This window comes from Chiloscyllium plagiosum, chromosome 17 (assembly GCF_004010195.1).
Source record: "Chiloscyllium plagiosum isolate BGI_BamShark_2017 chromosome 17, ASM401019v2, whole genome shotgun sequence".
NCBI lineage: Eukaryota > Metazoa > Chordata > Chondrichthyes > Orectolobiformes > Hemiscylliidae > Chiloscyllium > Chiloscyllium plagiosum.
In genome coordinates, this window is record NC_057726.1 from 2,981,751 (window position 1) to 3,002,030 (window position 20,280).

General features: G+C 42.2%; 1 protein-coding gene across 7 annotated transcripts in view; it reads right to left on the reverse strand.

The window, feature by feature from the left end:
- Window positions 1-20,280, reverse strand: part of LOC122558192 (transcription initiation factor TFIID subunit 4-like) — a 356,856-nt gene that overhangs the window by 266,181 nt on the left and 70,395 nt on the right. For all 7 annotated transcript variants that reach the window (XR_006314065.1, XM_043706504.1, XM_043706510.1 and 4 more), the window contains exons 6-9: window positions 19,798-19,920; window positions 15,332-15,421; window positions 8,716-8,967; window positions 6,146-6,239 (exon numbers count right to left, since the gene is read on the reverse strand). Coding sequence is in view for 6 of the 7 variants with exons in the window: in XM_043706504.1 (XP_043562439.1) it covers window positions 6,146-6,239; window positions 8,716-8,967; window positions 15,332-15,421; window positions 19,798-19,920 (559 nt within the window). In the remaining variant the exon portion in view is untranslated. The remainder of the gene's footprint in view (window positions 1-6,145; window positions 6,240-8,715; window positions 8,968-15,331; window positions 15,422-19,797; window positions 19,921-20,280) is intronic.

Sequence of the window (20,280 nt, forward strand, 5' to 3'; positions counted from 1 at the left end):
CCTGCTATTTCCTTATCTCCCATCACTAGGCTTCCAGCATCAGTTTGAAGTGGCCCAATGTCTACTTTTGCCTGTCGTTTGTTTCTTATGTATTGAAAGAAACTTTTGCTATCATTTCTAATATTACTGGCTAGCCTACTTTCATATTTGATCCTCTCCTTCCTTATTTCTCTCTTTGTTATCCTCTGTTTTTATAGCCTTCCCAATCTTCCTTTCCCAGTGCTCTTGGCCACTTTATAGGATCTCCCTTTTTCTTTGATAGATTTCCTAACTTCCTTTGTTAGCCATGGCTGTCTAATCCCTCCCCGGATAATCTCTCTCTTCTTGGGGATGAACCTCTGTACAGTGTCCTCAATTTTACCCACAAACATGATCATGACCAATTCTCTGACACCACTATGCTCCTGCACTCTCTACTCCTTTAGCTTCTAGAAATCTATTTTTTTTCATCTTACCTATAATTAACTTTGCTTCCATAGTCTTCTGTAGTAGAGAATTCCACAGGTTCACCACCCTCTAAGCAAACAAACATTTCAGTCTAAAATGGTTGACTATGCATCCTGAGACCATGATCACCCAGTTTCACCCCCAGCCAGGGTAAACATCATTCCTGCACCCAGTCTGTACAGCCCTGTCAGAATTTTATACATTCCAATTAAATTGCACTCATTCTTTTAAACTCCAGCAAATACAAGCCACATCCTCCCAATTTCTCCTCACCCAATATATATCTACCATTCCTGAATAAGTCTGGTGAACCATCACTGTGACAAGTGCATCTTTTCTTAGTTAAGGTGACCAAAACTGCATACAAATCCCTAGATGTGGTCTCAAGGTCCTGTACAGGTGCAGGAAGACTTCCTGTCTTCCATAATCAAACTCTCTTGCAATGAAAGCCAACATATCATTTGCTTCCTCATCACCTGCTGCACTTACACGCATCTCTAAATGACTAGTGTGCAGCCTCATCTCTTTGCACATCAGCCTTCCACAATTTATCACCACTTAAATAATACTCCACCATTCTGCTGTTCTTACCAAAGTGAACCACTTCACATTTATTCAGATTGTATTGTATCCATCACTATTTACCCACTCTCAACTTGTCTACATTTCCATAATTTCACATCAACATACTAACCTTTGTGATATCATTTGAAAAATATAGCATATGCATGCCAATGATGATCAGTTCTACCCTAACACCTCCTCTTTTGATCTTTGCGCTCTCTAAATCATCAGGCTGCTTATTTCACATCCATCAGTACGAGAACAAATTTCATCTGATTAAATGTTGAGAATACCAAAGTCAGAAAGCTTGCAAATCTGCCATAAAACTCCATTCCCCTTTTCAAAATATTCAGAGGTTGATTCAAGTTGTTAGCAATCTTGGTGCCCTACGTGACCTTGAAATCAACTTCACATTTTCGTACAATTACTAAGACCACCTATTCCCATCAAAGCTGGATCTGGTTCTGCCAATGATTTAATTGAAGTGGATGAAATGTTAGTGCTCACACTATTGCTCGACTTAGATTCGCTATGTTATGCGAACATAGAGTCAGAGATGTACAGCATGGAAACAGACCCTTCGGTCCAACTCGTCCATGCAGATCAGATATCTGAACCCAATCTAGTTCCACCTGCCAGCACCCAGCCTATATCCCTCCAAATTCCTCCTTTTCATATACCCATCCAAATGCCTTTTAAATGTTGCAATTGTACCAGCCTCCACCACTTCCTCTGGCAGCTCATTCCATACACGTACCACTCTCTTCATGAAAAAGTTGCCGCTTAGGTCTCTTTTATATCTTTCCCCTCTCACCCCAAACCTATGCCCTCTAGTTCTGGACTCCCTGACCCCAGGGAAAAGACTTTGTCTACTTACCCTATCCATCCCCCTCATAATTTTGTAACCTCTATAAGGTCACCCCTCAGCCTCCGATGCACCAGGGAAAACAGCCCAAGCCTTTCAACCTCTCCCGATAGCTCAAACTCTCCAACCCTGGCAACATCCTTGTCAAGCTTTTCTGAACTCTTTCAAGTTTCACAACATTCTTCCAATAGCAAGGAGGCCAGAATTGCATGCAATATTCCAACAGTAGCCTAACCAATGTCCTGTACAGCCGCAACATGACCTCCCAACTCCTGTACTAAATACTCTGACCTATAAAGGAAAGCATACCCAACGCCTTCTTCACTATCCTATCTACCTGTGACTCCACTTTCAAGGAGCTATGAACCTGCACTTCAAGGTCTCTTTGTTCAGCAACACTCCCTGGGACCTTACCATTAAATGCATAAACCCTGCTAAGATTTGCTTTCCCAAAATGCAGCACCTCACATTTATCTGAATTAAACTCCATCTGCCATTTCTCAGCCCATTGGCCCATCTGATCAAGATCCCGTTGTAATCTGAGGTAGTCTTCTTCGCTGTCCTCCAATTATGGTGTCATCTGCAAACTTACTAACTACACCTCTTATGCACACATCCAAATCAATTATATAAATGACAAAAACTCTGAGATATATATCCTATTTCTTCTAAGTTTAGCTTCTAGTTTTTGAGTTAGTTACCAGTGGGTTTCTGTGTTTAAGTTAATGACAAACTTGGAATTATTTGTGTAGCCATGGTGTTTATCTTTGAAAACATTTGAGGCCTGCTTTTACAGTGAATGGGTTTGTTTGCACTACTAACAGACTTCTGTTAACTTCAGATTGTTTTGCCAGAAGTCCCGAGAAAAATTAATAATGGCTCAGCTCAGAAACAAAAACTGAATAAAATTAATGCAAGCAAAACATTGATAATGAGCGAATTACAGGAATGAAAGAATGACAAATCCCTGGGACCCAAAAGCTTCCGTCCGAGGGTATTAAAGGAAGTAGGACGAGAAGTATGCCCTTACAATGATCTTTCAGCATTCCTTAGACGTTGTTCATCACTTCACTTTTTAAGCAGATGAAAGACAAAAACCAGGAAATTACAGACCAATTAGCCTAACATCTGTGGAAATTGATGGAGCCTTTTCAAGAATAAGATTTTTTAAAAAATATTCGTTCACAGGATGTCGACATGACTGGCCAGGCCAGTATTTACTGCCTATAGAGTAGTTGAGAGTCAACCACATTTCTGGAGCCACAAGTAGGATGGTACTTTTGCTTCCCTAAAGGACATGAGTGAATCAAGTGGGATTCTCCAACAATTGGCAACAGTTTTATGGTCACCATTTGACTCTGAATCCCAGAATTTTTCTTAATCATTGAATTCAAGTTCCATCATCTGCCTGGCAGATTTAAACTCAGGTCACTAACACATTACTGGAGTCTCTGGATTAACAATCTAGTGATAATAACACGAGGCCATCACCTCCCCTATCAGATTACTGAACATCTTCACAATTTTCAGTTAATTAGGGACAGCCAGCATAGATTCATGATAAGTAGGGCATACTGATAAACCTCTCAATTTTTTTTGAAGAGGTGATGAATGTAGTGGATAGTGGAAAGTCTATGGATCTTGTTTATATGGACTTCCAGAAGGCACATGACAAAATCCCAAATAAGAGATTGTTAACTCAGGTAGAAGCCCTTAGAATTGAGGGCAGTTTACTGACATGGCTATGAAATTGTTTGAGTGACAGACAACAGAAGTAGGGATCATTGGTAGATACTCAAATTGGCACGATGTGACCAGTGGTGTCCCGTGAGGATCTGTGTTAATGCCTCAATTATTCACATTACTTATTAATGAATTGGATAATGGAATAGAAAATCAGATATCAAAATTTGTTGAAAATTCAAAGTTTATGCAGCACTGTGGACAGTAGATGATAGCATAAATTACAAAGTGATAATATTGATAGACTAGACGAATGGGCGAAATTGTGGCAGATGGAATTCAATGTAAGCAAGTGTGAGGTGATCCATTTTGTAAAGAAAAAGTATAGATTTAGGTATTTTTTTGATGGTATAAAGTTAAATAGAGTAGTTCAAATTCATAGATTTTTAAAATGTCACGATCAGGTGCAGAAAGTAATCAAGAAAGCTAATGGAATGCTGACCTTTGTGTCCAGAGGACTGGAGTGTAAAAATGGAGATGTTATGCTGCAGTTATACAAAACCTCCACATGGAGTGCTGAGAGCAGGTCTGGGCATCACACCTTGAGGAGGATATTTTGGCCTTGGAGAGAGTACAATGTAGGTTTACAAGAATGATACATGAATTTCAGGGGTTAAGGTATCGAGTCATAGGTGATTTAATTGAATTCTTCAAGATATTAACAGGAAAAGACAGGAGAGAGAAAAATAAACTATTTCTACTGATTGGGGATTCGAGAAACAGGGACCATAGTTTGAGAGTTAAGGACAGACCATTCAGGAGAAATGTTATGAAGCACTTCAACACACACAGGATGACAGATGTTTGACTTTTCTTCCACAAATAACAGTGGATGACAGATTAGTTGTTAATTTTAAATTTGATATATACTTTTTTGTTGTTAAGCAAAAGTGTTGAGGGACATGGGCCAAAGAAATATGTATGGAGTTAGGCCACAGATAAGCCATGATCTTATGAAGGGGTATAACAGGCTCGATGGGCTGATTGCCTCCTCCTGTTCTTATTTTCCACGTTTCCAATGCCATGTTAATCCAGCACCTTAAATGATGTTGCCTCAAGGTTCAAGAGAACCTTTTGGAACTTGGTTTTACTCAGTTTATTGCAAGCTTAAAGGAACCAGCAATAACTTGAGAGGGAGACATGTGTTTTCTGTTTTAGTTCAAGTTTAAGGCAGTCCTGTGAAGTCTTGGAATTGGATGGCTACATAGGACTGATCTTGAAATGAGAAGAACATATCGCAAATTTGGTTATCTTTGAGTGAAGAGTTAGTGATAGCCCCAGATCAGAAATGTTGAAATTAAAACCTTTAAGGGGTTACTTAAAGGGGGTACAGTGAAGCTTGGGTGTGAGGTAGATCCAGGAAGAAGCCATCGCAGTCCAGTCTAAAAGCTTAAGTCTCAAATGACTTAAAGCCTACCAAGATACCAGATACAATACTCACACCCAAGTGTTTGTATGAGCATTGTTTTGCGTATTCTACAAGTGGTGTTTTTGAGTAGTATATAAAAGCGGTTTTATTTCTTTTCAATTTATAAAGGATGTCCTGCAAGTTCAAAAATCTCTGAAGTTCTACTAAAACATAATCGACCAAACTAATGTCTTTTATTAACAAACTTCTGCTTCATTGTTAAAGCAAAATTTGCAGCATTGCAACATTTTGTTTCAGCAAGAGACTACTTTGTTAAGACTAAAAACAAACAAAGAATGATCTATCAAGCCATGTTGCTGTTTGGGATCTGATTCGTGTAGTAATAACATCTGCTAGAAGCATTACATGCAGAAAAACTCAAAAAAAATCCAGAACATAAAAGTTTATTTGTAGGATGACCAATTTCAATGGGGTAAAAAAAGATCTGGTGCTGGTTAACTGAAACAAAAAAAATTAGCAGGAAAAAGTTCAATTGTACAATGGGTTGCCTTGGAAAGGTGAGAGAGATTGGGCATAGTCAAGGTTAATTCAAACAAAGGGAAAACTAGGGAAATCAAAGCCAGAGCACTCTGAATGACAACAGCTATACAGTAAGATGAATAGGAAAAGGTACATTTGACACCTGTCATACAATGTTGATAATACAAGGGAGAACAGGGATGAAAGGGAAGAGGGACAGTGAGAAAGGAAAAGACTGTGCAAAGAGAGGAGAGTAGAAACTGGGAACTAATAAAGGGGAATTCCACAGTTGAATATATCTAGCAAAATAGTCAAGTAAGTTAGACAAGGGGTGAGGCAAACAGGGACCAAACAAAAGTGATTTTTTTTTAAAAAAGATCACTGAATTCGAAACATGAACTCTGTTTCTCTCCCCAGATACTGTCAGATCTGCTGAGTTGCTCCAGTAATTGCTGCTTTTGTTTGTTCACTGCCAACAAATGCTATCAGACCTGTTGACTATTTCGATATTGTCCATTATTTCAGCAATCAGAATGCTTTGCTTTGCTATGGGGATTGGTCATCAAAACAGAGCTGAAATTGACAAGATGTTGGTGTGATGTTACCATTTATCAACTACAGGTTATTGCTCATCATACCTGGTGTGATAGATGGGGTAATAACCACCGGCAATCTCACTTGAGCTCCTAGACCAGATTGCCTTTTCATTGTCTGTACTGGGGGCTGTATGATCTGTTAAGAGAACAGGCGTCATGAGATTTTGCACACAAGAATACCATTCTTCACAATACTCTTGATCCTGATCATGCGAGGGCTTCACAGCCCATGTGCGTTTGTATTCCACTTGGTTACATAGCACACAATGTAAGAGCAGACCTTGCAGAGGTTTCTGCAACCTTCTGTATGCATACCTTGGACCTTCATATCAGGCCTGACACAAGGGGACACTATTCTGGAGACTAAATGTTTCTCTTATACTTCTTAGGCATATAGCAATTCCATGTCTGATGCACATCATCAGAAAAGCAAGCATCATTGTCACCACATAAAGCATGTTGAAGCTCGACATATCACAGTTTAAATGCATAGCTTTCCAGTGGAGCAAAATTCTCCTCTTCCTCCCAATGTAAGTTTCTGGGAAGCCTGCAGGGTAATATTCAGCCAAGAGCAAAGTTTCACATTTTCCTGATGCAGCAAAAGTAAACACCAGATTGATTCTCACTGTGCTCATCATGAATCTAACAGCTCAATTTAGCACCCAGCAGATTTATGCACATCGTGCTGCCTGCCCACTCCACTGCCAGAGGGTCCCTCACCTCTCTTGGCCTTCATGAAACAGAAGCATCCGGCCTCCCATGAAAACACCTCCCACCCCCACATCCATCCCCAAGAAGCAGGAACAATTGCATCACCCACAATCCCCTTCACCACTCTCCAGGGAAACAGGGGCACTCAGCCACGAATGGCATTCGCTGCAGATTGAAGTCAAAAAGATCTTGTGCCCCCAGTCATTTTGGGAACTGTCTACACTGCAGAGCCTGGCAGCTCAAGGGATCAAGAGGAACAAACAAAACTGGAAACATAAGATGTCTGAAGTAGTTGAGTTAATGACTGCCATTCAGCAGGACAATAAAAGATGTTTGAGTTTATAGTAAATAGTTTCTGACTTGGTTTCAAATTCAAATGCTGCACAAACTTCTTCTCAAAGCTTTCACATTTCAAGCAGACTTGAAAGTTTGCCACAAAAAGAACCATAGGAGTTGCCAGGGGTACAACCTGATCCATTTATCACTTTCAAATTTGCTCTTTAAGACAACAGGTTTCTCTTCAGAGACTCTCAATCAATTGAGCACCAAGATTTGAACGATGCCCTGCAACATTGCACAAAGCCCATGCTGAAGCGCTGTGTTCAAAGGCATTTGTGTAATTCGCACTTGAAATAAGAAAAAAAACCATAAAATTCAGCAGTGACTATAAGAATATTTACCATAGATTGGTAAATTCTACTTGGTCCCAAATGTCTGCCCATGAAAAACATGGTGGGCGGCACGGTGGCACAGTGGTTAGCACTGCTGCCTCATAGCACCAGAGACCTGGGTTCAATTCCTGCCTCAGGCGACTGACTGTGTGGAGTTTGCACATTCTACCCGTGTCTGCGTGGGTTCCTCCGGGTGCTCTGGTTTCCTCCCACAGTCCAAAAATGTGCAGGTTAGATGAATTGACCGTGCTAAATTGCCCGTAGTGTTAGGGGCAGAGATAAATGTAGGGAAATGGGTCTGGGTGGGTTGCGCTTCGGCAGGTCGGTGTGGGCTTGTTGGGCCGAAGGGCCTGTTTCCACACTAAGTAATCTAATCTAATGCATCAACTATTTAACAACTTCCTTGAAAAGAAGCCTGAGAATGACTTTATAAATGCTCTTCCCCATCAAGAACAATAATCATGTCCTGTTCTGAAGAGATATACTGGACTTGATACATGAACTCTGTTTCTGTCTCCACAGATACTGCGAGATCTGCTGAGTTTCATCAGCATTCTCCGTTTTTATATCATTTCTTGTGCCTGGATTATACTCCACTGAGAGAGTGAAGAAAAAAGGAAATTCGCCTTTAATGCCATACACAGGATAGAGGACATCCTGCTGAGGGAAGAACATTGATTCTTCTTTGAAAAAACATAATCGAATAATCGAAAGTATGTTAGTACACACCATTCCAACATACTCCACAGTTCAAGATAACACCTGAACATGCTTTGTTGCATTATCTAAATGTTTGACTGCATTTTAGACTAATGTCAAATTGGGATGACTTGAACATTTAGAAATACATTTTATGTCCTTTCCTGTTTTTGAACCTTTATTCACAGGTTGTAAAACCAATTGGTTTCTTATTTCGAATTGCAGTACCTTTGGCCCGGACTTTTACTTGTTGCATTTCCTTACCTTCCACATATTTTGGCAGGTTTTACAAAGCAGTGAGTCTGAAAGTCTATATCCAAAGGTGGAGAAAATCTGCTGGAAATGTAAAACTGCCTTCATCCTTCCAGATACCGATGAACCTTGAGTAGATTGCCAATGTCATGCACTTTTACTTTAATCTCAAGCAATTAGGTTTTACCTTTCAAAAATTCTGGTCCCACCTTACCAAATTACTCAAGACTCTCATATTCCATTCTTATCACGTATAAGGCACCTAAAGTCACCACGCACCAGATGTGTGCTGCGCCCTTGCTGAGCCAAGTTGATGTGTGCCTGTGTCACTATATTTGTTCCTGAGACTGTGTTATCAGCGATGGGTTGTTGTGTTCGTACAGATGATCCAGCCACAGCTGTGCTGACAGTTCCTGTCGATGGCACAGTCGATGTGGCCTGGACTGAGACCACTCCTTGTGATTTCTGATTTACTTGCAGGATGCACTGCTGATTCCGAACCAGGGACTGCCTCAAGGCTGGTAAACTTTTCTGCGTGAAAGAAACAGATAGGCTATGTAAATGCTTCTTTTTACGCAAGATTATCATCAGTTCCTAAATCATTCACAAGAACTTTTGATATATGCAAAGCACATAGGCTCCACAAATATTCCATTTTCTCAAGTCTTCTGTAGATTTGAACAGGTGTTGACAATCTGTGCCCCAGATTAAGTCTCTAGCATATACTGATGTGCAAATTCCCAATATATTCTGACCAACTGCGAGAAATAGGGTCCTCAATTATTAACGACTTACAAAGTGAGAGTGAAAATAGTCTTTCCCATCTCATTCATACATCCAGTGGAACATCAGTAGATTGTTAAGGTGAGAGAAATACACTCACATGATTCTGTCTTCTCCAGATAAGAGTTTTAGTGAGTTGGTCACACCTAAAGTGCAGGCAGAGTCGTTGGGTGACCACCAGGAAAGGCAAAGGGAGTAGACAGAGATTGCAGGAATTCCTTGTGGCTATTCCCCTCAAAAACAAGTGTACCATTTGGATATTGTGAAGGAGGATGACCATTCTGGGGAAAGCAGCAATGGCCTGGTCAATGACACAACAACTAGCGCTGGGGCACAGCAGGAAAAGGTAAAGGTAAACAGGACCTTAGTGATAGGAGACTCAATAGTTAGAGGGATAGACAGGAGATTCTGTGACTCCAAACGGTAATCCAGGCTAGTGTGTTGCCTCCTGGGTGCCAGCGTTGAGGCCATCTTGGAGCGGCTGCAGAACGTTATCAAGGGGTAGGGTGAGCAGCCAGAAGTTGTTATGCACATTAGCACAAATGACACAGGTAGAAATAGGGATGAGGGTCTGCGGAGCGATTACAGAGAGTTGGGAAGAAAGTCAAAAAACAAGAGCTCGTTGGTGATAATCTCCGGATTACTTCCAGTGCCATGTGCTAGTGAAGTTAAAAACAGGAGGATATGGTAGATGAATGTGTGGCTGAAGAATTGGTGCAGGGCCTGGGATTCAGATTTTTAGATCATTTTCTGGGGCAGAGGTGACCTGTACAAGAGGGATGGGTTGCACCTGAACTGGAAGGGGACCAATATCTTGGTGGCTAGGTTTGCTAGTGCTGCAAAAGAGGGTTTAAACTAGATTGGCAGGGGGATGGGATGCTCAACAGCAGGGAAGCAAGTGCGAGGTTTGAAGGAGATACAGTAATCAGAAATAGTAAGTTGAAGAGACAGGTCAGGCTGGAACACGACAGAGAGCAAGGAATGCCTGTTGGATTAAATTGCATCTATTTCAATGCAAGAAGGCTGACAGGTAAGGCTGATGAACTCAGGGCATGGATAGGTACCTGGGACTGGGATATTACAGCCATAATAGAAACATGGCTAAAGGAAGGACAGAACTGGGCGACTTAATGTGCCAGGGTACACGTGTTTTAGGTGAGACAGAGATAGTTGAAAAAAGGGATGGGGAGTTGTATTTTTGACTAGGGCGAGTACCACAGTAGTAATCAGAGATGAAATAACTGAAGGATCATCCAGTGAAGTTTTGTGGGTGGAGCTAAGAAATAAGAAGGGGTTCGTGACATTATTGGGGTTGGACTACAGGCCCCAAGTAGTCAACAGGAATTAGAGGAACAACTATGCATGGAGACTGGGGAGACTTGCAGGACAAAAAGGGTGGTCATAGATGGGGATTTTAATTTTCCTAACATAGACTGGGACTACAATAGCATTAAGGGCTTAAATGGGGTGGAATTTGTTAAGGAGAAAGTGAGGTCTGCAGATGCTGGAGATCAAAGTTGAAACTTTATTGCTGGAACAGCACAGCGGGTCAGGCAGCATCCAGGGCACAGGAGATTCGACGTTTCGGGCACAGGCCCTTCTTCAGGAAAGTATTTGTTAAGGAATTTGTTAAGTGCACTCAGGAAAGTTTCCTCAAGCAGTATATAGAGGGTGCTACTCGGGAAGGGGCAAAACTCGACCCACTTTTAGGAAATAGGGGAGGACAGATGATGGAGGTGACAGTGGGGCAGCACTTTAGGACCAGTGACCATAGTTTTATTAGTTTTAAAACAGTTATGGAGAGGGACAAAACTGGTTCACAGCTTCAAGTTCGAAATTGGGACAAGGCAAATTTGTACAGAATTGGACAGGATTTGCAGGGATTGATTGGAGATTAGAGTAGTTTGTTTGCAGGCAAAGGGATGTCCGGCAAGTGGGAGGCCTTTAAAAGTGAGATAACTAGAGATCAAGGTTCATATGTCCCTGTGAGGGAGAAGGGCAAGACTAGCAGGAATAGGGAACCCTGGATGACAAGAGATATTGAAGCTTTGACCAGAAAGAAAGGAGGTGGCGTGGCTCAGGTACAGGGAGCTGGGATCGAGGGAATCCCTGGAGGTATACAGGGAATACAGGAGTTTACTGAAGAAGGAAATCAGGAGGGTGAAAAAGGGACACGTTATAGCCTTGGCTGAGAAGATTAGGGTGAATCCAAAGAGGTACTTTAAGTATATTAAAGGCAAAAGAATGACTAGAGAGAGAACAGGGCATCTCAAGGACAAAGTGGACACATGCAGAACAACATGAGATGGGCGAGGTTCTCAATGAGTATTTCTCCTCCTGTGTTTACCATGGAGAAAGACAAGACGACTTGGGAGCTTGGGGAAGTTAGTGGTGATATCTTGGGGACCGTCCATATCACAGTAGAGGTGGTGTTGGATGTATTCAAACATATGAAGGTGAATAAATCTCTGGTCCTGACCAGATATATTCAAGAACACAGGCTAGACAAGAAATTACAGGGACCCTGGTGATAGTTTTGCATCATTAGCCACAGGCGAGGTCCCGGAAGACTGGAGGATAGCAAATGTTGTACCATTATTCAAGAAGGGCTTGACCAGTAAGCGCAACATCTGTTTTAGGTAAGTTACTAGAGAAGATTCTAAGGGATAAGATATACATGCATTTCGAAAGACAGGATTTGATTAGGAGTAGTCAGCATGGCTTTGTGAATGGGGGATCATGCCTCACAAATTTGTTAGAGTTCTTTGAAGAAGTGACCAGGAAGGTCAACGGGGGCAGGGTGGTAGATGTAGTCTGTATGGATTTCATTTAAGGTTTCACATGGTAGGCTGCTCTGGAAGGTTAGATCGCTTGGAATCCAGGGCAAGCTGACAAACTGGATGTAAAATTGGCTTGATGGTAGGAATCAGATGGTAACAGTGGAAGGATGCTTGTCAGACTGGAGGCCTGTGACTAGTGGAGTGCCTCAGGAGTTAGTGCTGGACCCATTACTGCTTGTAATCTATATCAATGATTTGAATGAGAACGTACAAGGCATGATTACTAAGTTTGCAGATGACATTACAATATGAAGTATCGTGCACAGTGAAGGTGGTTATCAGAAATTGCAGCAGGACCTTGATCAGCTGGGGAAGTCGGCTGAGAAATAACAAATGGAGTTTAACACAGGTAAGTGCAAGGCCTTGCATTTTGGAAAGTCGAATCAAGGTAGGAGTTTCATTATGAATGGTAGGGCCTTAAGTAGTGTAGTGGAGCAGAGGGATCTTGGAGTTCAGGTGCATGGTTCTCTGAAAGTGGAGTTCACAGGTAGACAGGGCAGTGGAGGAGGCTTTTGGCACACTGGCCTTCATCAGTTGGGACGTTATGTTGCAGTTATACAGGTCGTTGGTGAAACCGCACTTGGAGTAGTGTATTCAGTTTTTGTCACCTTCCTGTAGGAAGGTGTTATTAAACTGGAAATACAGCAAAAGACATCTACAAGGATGTTGCCTGGACTCAATGTCTGAGTTATAGGGAGAGGTTGGACAAACTAGGACGTTTATCTTCAGAGCGTAGGAGACCGAGGAGGGACCTTATAGAGGTATATAAGATCACGAGATGCATGAAGATGGTGAATGCACTCAGCCTTTTTCCCAGGGTTGGGGAATCGAGGACTACAAGACATCAGTTTAAGGTTAGCCGGGAAAGAAGGAAACCTGAGGTACAACTTTTTTTTAAACACTGGGTGGTACACATATGGAATGAGCTGTTAGCAGAAGTGGTTGAGGTGGATACATTAACATTTAAAAGGCATTTAGACAAATACACGGACAGGAAAGGATTAGAAGGATATGGGCCAAGTGCAAGGAAATGGGGTTAGCATGCACGGACATTTTGGTTGGCATAGACAGCTTGGGCCAGAGTGCCTGTCTCCATGCTGTAGGACTCTATGGCTCTAAATGTTAACACATTCACGTCTCAATGGTCATAAGCTACAGAACCACTAGAGGTTTCCACCTTCTCCCTTGAGAAGCATTGAATCAAACCAACATACCCACAGCTCTCAAATTACAATCAACTGATTGAACACAGAGCAAAGAGGGAAACTAGGAATTTGCTTTTCCAGCTTATTTTATGCTGCAGAATGGCCAATTTCTTCCAATTTGCTTATCCCTCTGCAGGTCTCTACCAACTCCATGATAAAACAAGAGGTCACAATAAACAAGTGTAAATTATCTGCAAATGAAAGTGAAGTTAAAAACTCAACTTGCACAATCCCTTTTCTTAGAGTCATAGAGACGTACAGCAGGGAAACAGACCCATCGGTCCAATTCACCCATGCCAATCAGATACCATAAATTAATCTCGTCACCACTTGGCCCATATCCCTTTCAACCCTTCCCATTCATGTACTCATCCAGATGTCTTGTAAATGTTGCAATTGTACCAGTCTCCACCACTTCATCTGGCAGCTCATTCCATACACATACCATCCGCTATGTGAAAAAGTTGTCCCTTATGTCCCTCTTAAATCTTTCCTCTCTCACCGTCTAGGTCTGGACTCTCCCGACCCAGGGAAAAGACTTTGTCTATTTACCCTATTCATGCCCCTCATGATTTTATAAACCTCTATAAGGTCACCCCTCAGCCTCTGACACTCCAGCCTGTTCAGCCTCTCCTTATAACTCGAATACTCCAAACCTAGCAATCTCTTTGTACATCTTTTCTGAACGTTTTCAAGTTTCACAACATCCTCCCTATAGCAGGGAGACCAGAATTACACACAATATTCCAATAACCAACGTCCTGTAAGGCCACAACATGACCACCCAACTCCCATACTCAATGCTCTGACCAATAACGGAAAGCAAACCAAAGCATACCAAACACCTTCTTCACTATCCTATCTACCTGCAACTCTACTTCCAAGGAGCTATAAACCTGCACTCCAAGGTCTCTTTGTTCAGCAACACACCCGAGGACCTTACCATTAAGTGTACAAGTCCTGCTAAGATTTGCCTTTCCAAAATGCAATACCTCACATTTATCTAAATTAAACACCATTTGCCACTCCTCAGCCCATTGCTCAATCGGATCAAGATCCCGTTCTACTTTGAAGTAACCTTTTTTGCTGTCCACTACACCTCCAAACTTACTAACTATATCTCCTATATTCACATCCAAATTATTTATATAAATGACAAAAGGCAGTGGATCTAGCACTGATCCTAGAGGCATACCATTGGTCACAGGCCTCCAGTCTGAAAAGAAACCCTCCACCACCACCACCCCCTGTTGTTTACCTTCGAGCCAATTCTGTATTCAAATGGCTAGTTCTCCCTGTATTCTATGTGATCTAACCTTGTTACCATGAGGAACCTTGTCAAGTGCGTTACTGAAGTTCGTATAGATCATCTCCACCGCTCTGCCCTCATCAATCCTCTTTGTTACTTCTTCAGAAAACTCAATCAAGTTAGTGACACGATTTCCCAAATACATGCAAACCCTGTCCCTCAGGATTCCCCAACTTACCCACCACTGATGTCAGGCTCACTGGTCTATAATTCCCTGGCTTGTCCTTACCACCTTTCTTAAACAGTGGCACCACGTTAGCCAACCTCCAGTCTTCAGGAACCTCATCTGTGACTATCAATGATTCAAGTATCTCAGCAACATTTAATTTTAGCCAAAGTCATGACAGCAGGACAAAGAATTGAAATATCACTGCCTCCTTCGATCCAGGAACAGGCTGAGAAGGGGGTTTCAGAGCAGCTGCAAGGTGAAATTCACATGTTGTCTTTAACCACACTAATTTGATAACTTGATTTTACTGTGACTAACATGAGAAATCAAAATCTCATTCAGGATAGTCTTCTACGAATTGGGTTAAATACATTATTAAATTCATCTTCACTCCATTTGTAACCAATGCTGTACCTGCCCTGGGAGTAACTGATCAGAGAGGAGAGAGAGCTTTACTCTGCATCCAGCAGGGTTTTCTTACTATGAAAGAAGCTGCAGAATGTCCATTTCTTACAGGACCTGTAGATGTACATAAAGTGCACAGAGATCGCCGTTAAAAATATACATCCTGTTTGTATTCGTACCACACCTTGAGAAAAGGCACCAGGTATGGCTGTGGAGATGAGTTAAGTTCTGACTGAAGTCTGTTAGTGAACTCTTCTGGTTCAATCTTAGAGTCCTGAAAAGAGAAAAACAGACAGATAGTTAGGATTTTCCCAGTGTGGAGCAACATTGTTAATATTAGGCTATTTTGACCATTTTTCCTACTGTGGGATGCAGACTCAGTAAAAATGTCAGTACATAAAATGATACAGCTCAATTGAATTGAATTGTATTTAATGTTACATGTACCGAGGCACAGTGAAAAGCTATGTCTTGCTAGTAATACAGGCAGATCACAGAGTTAAATAGCATAGATAGTAAATAATAGGTAAACAGTGGCAAAAACAAAAACACAGGTACAGGCAAATGTTAAGAGTTTGAGATTCCATTCAGTATTCTAACAATAATAGGGTAGAAACTGTTACAAAACCGGCTGGTGCATGTGTTCAATCTTCTGTACCTTCTGCCCGATGATAGAGGTTGCCAGGGTGGGATGGATCTTTGAGAATGCTGGCAGCCTTTCCTTGACAGCAGCTGGTAGATGATTCTATAGATGGGAGGTTGGCCTTTGTGATTGTCTGGGCAGAGTTCACCACTCTCTGTAACCGTCTCCAATCTTGAATGGTACAGTTGCCATACCAGGTAGTGATACATCCAGACAGAATGCTCTCGACGGCGTACCTATAAAAGTTGGCAAGGGTACTTGCCGTCATGCCAAATTTTCTCAGGCCTGAGGAACAGGAGACATTGTTGGGCCTTTGTCACCAGTGCATCCACCTGAAGAGTCCAAGAAAGCTTGTTGTGGATGACCACTCCCAGGAGCTTGACACTCTCCACCTCTGTGCTGTTAATGTGTAGGGGGGCATGAGTAACATCCCACTGAAAGTCAATAATGAGTTCCTTGGTTTTGCCAGCAATGAGAGCTAGGTTGTTCTCAGTACACCATTTTTCCAGGTCTACCACCTCCCATCTGTAGTCTGCTTTGTCACTATCTGAGATTCGACTGACTATGATGGTGTCATCAGCGAACTTCTAAATGGTTTTAGTCTGGTATTTGGTGATGCAGTCATGGGTAAACACTGAGTACAGTGGGGGGGGGGGGGTTCCAGTGTTGAGTGTTAGTGAAGATGAAGTATTGTCCCCAGTCTTCACTGATTGTGGCCTGTGAGTCAGGAATCTGAGGATCCATTTGCAGAGAGTGGGGCTTAGTCTGAGATCACTAAGTTTAGTCATCAGTCTCGAGGGGATAATAGGGCTGAAGGCTGAACTGTAGTCAGTGAGTAGGATTCTTACGTTGCTGTTCTTGGTGTCAAGGTGTTCTAGGGAGGAGTGAAGGGCAAGTGAAATGACATCTGACGTGGATCTGTTGGCCCGATAGGCAAATTGCAGTGGGTCAAGAGTAGTGGGGAGGCTGGAGTTGATTAATGCCGTGACCAGCCTTTCAAAGCACTTCATAACCACCGAAGTTCAGGCCACTGGGCGGTAGACATTGAGACATGCTGCATGAGCCTTCTTAGGCACAGGGATGTTGTTGGCCCTCTTGGAACAGGTAGGGACAGTGGCCTGCTGCAGGGAGGGGCTCAATACGTAATATTTCCTGCCTTGACTCTCCCTTATGCTCACTCTTTAAGAGGAACTATTCACTCTTATCCTTGCTCTGCCCCCATATCCTTTTATATCCTTCAAGTATTTAATTAGAATTTCTTTTCTGTTTCAGTTTGCACTTGTTGCAATACATTCCACATTCTTCCCGGCACAGCATAGCTAATAGGACTGAGTCGAGAGTGTGGTGCTGGAAAAGTACAGCAGGTCAGGCAGGTGATAGGTCAGAGAGGAGAGTGAAGCAATAGGTGGGAAGGAAGATGGACAAGGTAGGACAAATCGAGAGGGTGGTGACGAGTTGGAAGGTTGGATTTGAAATGAGGTGGGGGTAGCGGAGATGAGGAAACTGGTGAGATCAATGTCGATGACGTGGTTAGAGGGTCTCAAGGCAGAAGATGAGGCGTTCTTTCTCCAGGCATCAGGTGGCTAGGATTTGGCAGCGGAGGCAGCCCATGACTTGCATGTCCTTGGCAGAGTGGGAGGTGGAGTTGAAGTGGTCGGCCACAGAACAGTGGGATTGTTTGGTGGATGTGTCCCAGAGATGTTCCCTGAAATGTTCCACGAGTTGGCATCCTGTCTCCCCAACGTAGAGGAGACAACGTCGAGAGCAACAGACACAGTAGACAAGGTGTTTAAATGTGCAGGAAACTCTCTGCTGAATTTGGAAGGATCCTTTTGGGCCTTGGATGGAGGTTAGTGGGAGGTGTGGGTGCAGATTTTACACCTCTTGCTGCAACAAGGGAAGGTGCCAGGAATAGAGGGTGGGTTGGTAGGGGTGTGGACCTAACAAGGGAATCACGGAGGGAATGGTCTCTGCAGAATGTTGATAGGGCTGGGGAGGGAAATATATTTCTGGTGGTGGGGTCTGATTGTGGTGGAAATGGCGGAGGATGATGAGCTCATAGGACTGAGGTTCACAAAGCAAGTGGAAATCACAGTATTATCTCACATCCCACCAAGTGTCCTCAACCAGCAACCACAAAGGACTGTAAATGTGAGGGGCCTCCTGCAGCTTTCAAGTTCAGCAGAATTTTGTCACGGAAAGATATCAAAGAAGATGAAACTAAAAGGGAACATTAAGCTGTGCAAAGATCAGCCACAATTGGACAGATTGGCAGACAGACATGAAGGGCTGATTGGCTAACTCCTTTTGCAACATTTCTGTTCCTTGTACCAAACAGGAGTATGTTTCCCCTCTCTAATGGATTTTGTTTTGTCGAGTTGACTAAATCTTTCACTCTTTATTCTCTTACATTTTCATTCTGTTTTGCATAACTTCACAGATCCCTTCAACCATTTCTGTTTCAGTGAGTAGAATCATTCATTTGAAGTTTATTCTTTCTTCCCCAGTTGCATAGGTGACAGAATTGCATAGTGGTAACTTCACTGGATGAGTAACCCAGAATTCCAGGCTAATGGCAGACTGCAAAATTTGAATTCAAATAATGACAAATGTGGAATTAAAAGCTAATAGCAATTATGTAACCAATATTTGGTTTACTAATGTCTTAAGACAAGGAAATTCCTTGTCTTATCTGTGATCCTGAGCAATATGGTTGAGTCTTAACTGCCTCTGAAATGACCAAGTCAGCCAGTCATTGCAGAAGCAGTTAAGGATGGATAGTAAAGCCAGTGACAGCACCAGCCCATCGAACAATCTAAAATTAAACTTGACTGCATCTCCAAGTTTCTTGTTCAAGGAGTCTCCAAAACTGCACACAACAGTCTGATGTAAAACAACCCTTCCAGAGTGCCCCATTACCCACCCTTCTCAATCCACAAATGGTTTTGAAGGTCTACGCTTAGAGTACCCAATTTTCTTTTCCTTCATTGAAAGCTAGATTAAATTACGATTCAGTCATTTCCATCCAAATGTATTACTTTACATTTGTCTACATTTGAACGTCTTTGCCTCATATTTATTCATTTCCCTGAATTTTTCAACTGAACCAAATCTTCATCCCCAATTCAACAACAGCAACAGATATCATATTGATCCATCCCCATCGATGGTTTTATACTTCTGTAACAACAAACTAAGAGCATCTCTCTGGATGTCATCACCAACTCCACCTTCTAAGAAATCATTACTGATTCGCACACTCTGCTCTCTATTCATTTACAGGGGAGGCAGTGGGCCTACTGGTATTATCACGGGACTATGAACCCAGAAACTCAGCTAATATTCTGGGGACCCAGTTTTGAATCTCACAACAGATGGTAGAATTTGAATTTCATTAAAATAAGATTTGGAATGAAGAATCTACTCCTGTCAGAAAATCCAATCTGGCTCACTAATGTCCTTCAGAGAAGGATATCTGCCATCAGCACCTGATCTGGCTTCTATGTGACTCCAGACCCACAGCATTGTGGTTGGCTCTAAATTGCCCTTTGAAATGGCTTAGCAAGGCACTCAGTTCAAGAGCAGCTAGGGACAGGCAATTAATGCTAGCCAGTCAGCGACTCCCATGTCACGAGTCAAATAGAAAAAAAGAGCCTTGCAAATAAGATGATCAAATTGTTTTTGAAACTCACGTACTTCTGCAGAAGACAAACTGAAGAACGCCACAATACTTGAACCATTCACTAACACCTGCGTGCATGAATTGGAGGATTTCATGCAAACATTGTCAGGATTGTGTTCTTAGTTGACACTATTTTTGCTCAGACATGCAGACACTTTCCCCCTCATGTCGCATAAACACATTCTTAGCCTTTTCCAATCTGGGACACAGTTCACAGTCCAGGAAATTCACTTCACTTTTCGGTTAAACTGGCAGTGGGCTAGATAGTTCACAAAAATTCTAATTACTATTATAAAACCACTTATAAGCAAGCTTTGCCACTTGCCAGCAAGTCTTGAACAAGACTCTTCACATTCCGGGAGGTGTCTGCAGGCTGTCCACTGTGCGATGCTAGTTTAATCAAGGTTGCGAGAAAGTTCTTGCATTTCTTCACATTTTCCTGCATTTCCTAGATTTACAAGAGAGTTGGGGTATTAATCACAGGTATTTATTGGCCTGCTTCCTATTCTATCCTCTGCCTTCTTCCCTCATTTCCTGGAGTCCAGTGTGTGAATATTCTACATTGATAAGGAATATGGAAGCAATGGCCTAACGCACTTTATAATGAGTTGTTCTGCTCGCGAATGCAGCTTGTGAGGTTCTCCTCATCCAACTCCTGTTGTCCACCTATCATGATGCAAATCCAAACTTTCATTGTCTGATCCTAGATACAGACTAACCAGTAAGAAATGAAATTAAATCAATTGCGAGAACTGATATAGGGTTGGAAGGTGTAGGAATAAAATTAATGCTATAACTCTGGATAATG